The sequence below is a fragment of the Saccostrea cucullata genome, unplaced genomic scaffold, assembly GCF_032062105.1.
Source record: "Saccostrea cucullata isolate Sc308-1 unplaced genomic scaffold, CSIRO_AGI_Scuc_v1 ctg769, whole genome shotgun sequence".
NCBI lineage: Eukaryota > Metazoa > Mollusca > Bivalvia > Ostreida > Ostreidae > Saccostrea > Saccostrea cuccullata.
The window spans coordinates 680,190-686,189 of NW_026935864.1; the positions used below are offsets into that span (position 1 = coordinate 680,190).

Consider the following 6,000-nt stretch of genomic DNA (forward strand, 5'->3'; position numbering starts at 1 on the left):
AGCATTCATATTTCACAGGCGTGTTCTTTGTGATAAGACCTGCATTTGGGTACGTACAAACAGTTATGACATTTTCGCCTTGACCTTGGAGTTAGATTTGCATTTGAGAAACTTTAATCCTCGCAAAAACAGTCATACGGTGGCATCGGTGTTTCACAATCCATCTTGCTTTATTTTTATCTTCTTTTTGGCAGTCAAATAGGCAGACAGACAGACAGCAAAAAATGTACCATATGCTCTCTATGATAGCATATGGTTGAAATTCTCAAATGCAAGTTAAATTCCGAGTTCTTAATCAAAAGATAAAAATTGGTACCGGAAAAAGGTATTTTCACTAGGAAACATACCTGTGAAATATAGAAGCCCCAGTTTACAGTTCATTAGTTATGGTAAAGGTTAAACTTTTTAAAAAGTGGGTCAAACTCTAAGGTTTAAATTTCAAATATTTTATCATCTAAGAAAGAAAAGGGCCGCGTGGGGATACGGGTTAGAATAGGTCTTCAGTAACCCCTTGCTTGTCGTAAAAGGCGTCTAAATATGGCAGTTCTTTGGAAGAGACCGAATAAACCGAGGCCCCGTGTCACAGCAGGTGTGGCACGATAAAGATCCCTCCCTGCTCAAAGGCCCTGAGTGCCGAGCATAGGCCTAAATTTGCAGCCCTTCACCGGCAATGGTGATGTCTCCATATCAGTGAAATCTTTTGGAAAGGGACGTTAAACAGTATACAATCAATCAATATAAGAAAAGGTCTAATCACACTGAATATGCATGTGGTTTATCAAACTCCAGGTATTTTAAAGCTATGGCTGTGATTAAATGTCCAGTTTTTTTTTTTTTTTTTGTAAAATTGGTTCAAACTCAAAGGTAAAGGTCACAAGGTCCAATTTGGTGTTACCAAAAGAAAAGACTTGTCACAAGGAATGCACTAGTGAAATATGAAAATCATAACCCAACTAACCCAAAAATTATGGACAAGGTAAAAGATTTTTTGGAGATTCTGTGGACAAATAGACAAAGGGACAGACGGACGGACAGGACAAAATCTATATACTCCGAAACTTCGATTACCGGGGCATTAAAAGATAACTGCTTCTCAATTTACAACAGTTTTTATTTCTGCTACTGCAATTTTAAACTGATATTATGAAAAATAATGCATGCAAATTCTATTTCAAAATATCCTGTTCTTACATGTATAGCGTGTCTTCTTTCCTCGGAATGATACATTTGTTGAACCATGAACACTGAGTACCAAGCTTACAACAATAAGTTGTACCAATACAACAATAGTAACCTGAATCTGGGCACTGGCTATCCAAGTAGCACATATACGTTTCATCTAAAATTGTATAAATTATAGATACATATATACCGGTAGTTGTATAGGTAAATTATAGTAAAAAAAAACTTATAATAAAAATTTGCCGGTGCTTTTCCTCTGAAAATGTAAATGAATCCGTTTGCGAGGAAGGAGGTACTGATGGAATGTAATTCGGAGTAAGATACCTTGTATTATTATTATACGTATACTGAAAGGAAAAAGAAACGCATGAGTACATATTAAGCGATTTATAACAAAATATTTTGACTATGTGGCCGAAAATTATAAAAATTGGTTAGATTTGTATTTTCGTTTCTTAGCAATAGAATCACTGGTCAAAACTACTCAACCATGGAATGTATGGCGTCACGTGGAGGAAATTATAAAAAGCCAAAAAACACATGCATATTGATGAGGTCAATTTTGTGATCACAATTTGTAATGCCTAACGATGCATTAGAGTTATAGACATCATTTTTGCATATATCTGTAGTGAGTATAGATTTCTTGTGATTTTGGTATGGCGGTCGGAAGTTACATTGGGTCTAGTGATTGAATTGTATATAAAAATGAATAAAAAGGCAAACACATGTTGTTGTGCAGTTTGTTTTTTACTTTTTAACCAAAAAGTTTTTTTTAGATGTCAGCGAGTAACTTTATAGGTTTCATAGGATACCAACCCTGATGATGACGTTTGCGCGTAACAACATCAGGGCTTTTCATCATGCCACCTCGATTATTGTCGAAGCATTATCAGTTAAACCGATATTTTTACAGCAGACAATCATACTGTTAATTTTTATCCTAATACTGACAGAAACTCTCTGCTCTAAGTTACATCCGTACGTAAGCATCGTATACGTAATATTTTAGCATGTTCACACTGGGAAATGTAGCCAGTGTTTGACGAGAGTTTTTTGACATCCATTCACGTGTACCAAACTTTTTGGATTCTGTTATTTCTATCCTGAATCAAAAATTCGTGAGATTCATTAGGCTGGAGGATTTGTTGGCTTTAGAATGACACAGCTACATAAACTCTCAACCATGATTGCATGTAAGAGTACCGCCGGATGGGTTGAATTATAATCCTATGAGAAAGATAAATGCTCTGTTGAACTCAATGTACAGGAGAATCGAGGCTATTGCCGATGCGCAAGGGAGGTGATGAGAATGTTCATTTTAATGTTTGAGAGGTATCGACATTTAAGCTTCAATCACACATGAATTATCAATCAAAGTCACACAGGGCTTTGGTAACTTGTTGATTAATGATGAATTAAGATATTTGATAACAATTCTAGAAAACATTCGAAATAATGATTTTTATTTTCTTCAAAAGTTACTATGCGTTTCTTTTTCCTTTTAGTATACAATGGGGTCAATTTGTTCCCAAACAAGTGCCTGTGGTATCCGTGAATATAGTTAGTCCTGAATGACATTCCATTGCCTCGAAATCATTATCAGCTGATCCTGAATTAATTAACAACAATTTAATATATTACAATATTACCTGTGAACTAATTTAATCGAAAATATTCAGAGAATTGTGGTTCCCCAATTTTGGTGTCTTTGTGGGTGATATGTCATTCTTATGGCATATTGTGTTAAAAAAGAACGCTCTATCATTCATTGATTTTATTCTAAATTAGGTCAATCGTGAAGGTAAAGGTCTTTTTTTTGGTCAGAAATCATTGCAGGCTTGGATATTTTTGTCACATGTACTGCACATGTCAAACATGAAAGCCCTATCTCTTTTTAATCAAAAGTCATCAGGAAGAAAAATGATGAAAACAATTGTATAAAGAATGTCAAACTTCAAGGCCAAGAACACACTATCAAAAATAATCGTGTCATAAGAAATTTCTTGTCACATGCAATACATAAATTTAATTCGAAAGCCGATAGAATATTTGTCACAGATAAACACAACTTAAATCTGAAAACTCTGCATCTTCTCTTTCAAATGTTATCGTAAATTTAAAGTAATGATTTTTTAAGTAATTCAAACTTCAAGGTCACGGGGTCAAAATTCATAATGTATTTAGAAAGTCTTGCTTGTAATACACAGATTTAATGCAATCAAAAGTTATAAGGAAAAATCAACTTTTTTAAAAGGTAAAATGTAGGTCTAACTTTAAGGTCAAGGTCACAGATCAAAAATAGCTGTGTATCGAGAAAGGTCTTATTACAAGCAAAACACAGATCGAATATGAAAGCCCTATCCTTGCTCATTAAAAAGTTATGACTTAGGTGAAATGTATGGCCTTTTTAAAATAATGTTATTTTTTTTTAAAGTAAGTCAAACTTCAAGGTCAAGGTCATGGGGTAAAATTCATATTGTATTAGAACGTTTTGGTCACAGGTAATAGACAGGTGTAATATGAAATCCCTATCTCTTCCCATTCAAAAGATATGACCAAGGAATAAGTTTTTGTGTCGGACGGACAGATTGCCAGAACCACAGACTGACAGACGAATGAGAATTAATATACCTTCGGTTTCGCAAATGCAGGGGATAATAAAAGAAAATGTTTGTATTCACAAGAAATAGAATGTTTTTATCAATTGCCATTTTATATATTTTCTCGATTCAGGAAATGAAAGAATTCGAATTGAAATTGAGGATATTATGTTAATTAAATTTTAAAAACATTACTTTAAAAAATCTTACCATCTGTTCCTGAACAAAGATAGATAAAATCAAATATTAGAATTATCAGCACAGATTTGGATGTACTCATTTTTATTGGAGAAATGTATTTTGAAAGTTGATGGCTTGATTTCGCAATAACCTGTAGATAGAAAAACAGTTTTAACAGGTCGACACCACTAGAGTTTCTGACGTCAGCATAAATTTGCATCATATGCGCTTGGTGAAGGATAATGCGTAATTTCTCTATAATGTATTGTCGAGGTAATTAGAACTATACTCTGAACATTTTTCCCAGCGCACAGTATTAATTTTAGGGTTTTTTTGTAAACCTGTCTGCTTGATCTACACTAGAATGCCACGGAAAATATATTTTATGCACGTTTTAAAAATGACATATCCCACTGGATACTAAATATTTCTTTTTAGTATGCAGTGGGATATGAAAAACGAAATAAATCCGGGAAATTCAAATTTAGAACTGTTACATTGATTCATATTCCAAATTATGGAAAAATAGTTTTCTTCGCTAAAAAGAAATCAATTGAAGAGAAAGATTTCGCTCATTAAAGCGACAAAAATGATGACGTTGTTGAACGTCACGGAGCAGCAGATTAAGATGAAAGAATGATTCCACTTAAGCTTTTAGTGCCGTGATCCCCTTTTCGGACTCCTCTAACTTCTAATTAAAATTTAAAACTGTGCTTAAGTTTTATGAAAGGTAATTAAAAAAGACCTAGAGTGAATGTTAATTCCGGAATGTTACGCTTGTCTGATTTGGGTTTTTAATGTGTCTCATTAATATTCGAAGAAGGTGGGGCATTTCATCGATGAATTGAAAACACGTACATATCCAATTTATATAATGGCTTCTGAGATATAAATACTTAGTTCATGTTATTGTGTACAGAATAGCAAAAGAAAAAAAATTGCGGTGCTGCATGTGGTGACATTTTAATTATCACTAAAACAAATTTCTTCATTGTATATGTGGTTGTTTTTGTCCCCCGCTTTCGCAAAAGCAAGGGGACATGAAATCTCCTTCGTCTGTCTGTCAGTCTATCAGTCTGTCAGTCCGTTAAAAAAACCTGAACCTTGCCAATAACCTTTGATTAAGTGGAGCTTCGACTTTCACATGTGATTTACTTATGACAATACATTTCTTTGATTAACACCAAACTTGAGCTTTTGACTTCAAAGTTTGACCCATTTTTACACAAAATTTCCAAACGTTTACTTTGGCAAAAGTTTTGAATGATAAATACTGGGACTTTTATATTTCAAACATGTATTACTTGTGGCAAGAGTTTTCAGTAGATACCAAGAAAATTGACTTTTTGACCTTGACCTTGGAGATTTTATGATAAAACTTTAACCTTTGCGATAACTTTTGAACGGTACATGTAGGGGCCAGGGCTTTCATGCTTCAAATAAGTAATCCTTATAAGAACACATTTTATTGAATAACAAATGCTTTTACCCTACTACCTTGTCCCTGAAGTTTGACTTACTTTTTCAAAAACTTTTACCATGACCACAACTTTTGAACGGTAGATACTAGGACTTCATATTTTTTCACATATGTATTTTTTTGTCACAAGACCTTTCATTGGATACAAACAACTTTGACCTTTTGACCTTGACCTTGGAGATTTCCGTACTTATATAAAATATTTCAACCTTGACCCTGAATTTGAAGTTGCATTTACTTAAGGCTATGACTTTCGTATTTTACATAGTTATGTTATGCTTGTGACATGATCTTTCATTGGATGTCAAGAATGACCTTAACATTTGAACTGACCTACATTTCAAAAATTTAACCTTGACCATAACTTTTGAACGGTTAGGGTTTACATCTTTCACATACATGTATGTAATCCTTGAGACAAGACCTTCTTAAGAAACCAACAACTTTGACCCTTTGACCTTGGAGTTTGTCCTATCTTTTAAAAATGTATCCTTGGCCATAACTTTTGACCTGCTGGTGCTAGGGATTTCGTATTACCAATTGTATGACGTGTGA

At 33.8% G+C, this 6,000-nt stretch overlaps 1 protein-coding gene across 1 annotated transcript in view; it reads right to left on the minus strand.

Annotated features, from left to right (window-relative positions):
• Nucleotides 1–4,297, minus strand: part of LOC134244077 (uncharacterized) — a 32,766-nt gene extending 28,469 nt beyond the window's left edge. Inside the window, exons 1-2 of the mRNA XM_062726352.1 lie at nucleotides 3,996–4,297; nucleotides 1,192–1,339 (exon numbers count right to left, since the gene is read on the minus strand). Coding sequence (XP_062582336.1) covers nucleotides 1,192–1,339; nucleotides 3,996–4,188 — 341 coding nt within the window. The 5' untranslated portion in view covers nucleotides 4,189–4,297. The remainder of the gene's footprint in view (nucleotides 1–1,191; nucleotides 1,340–3,995) is intronic.
• Nucleotides 4,298–6,000: the final 1,703 nt, after the last annotated feature.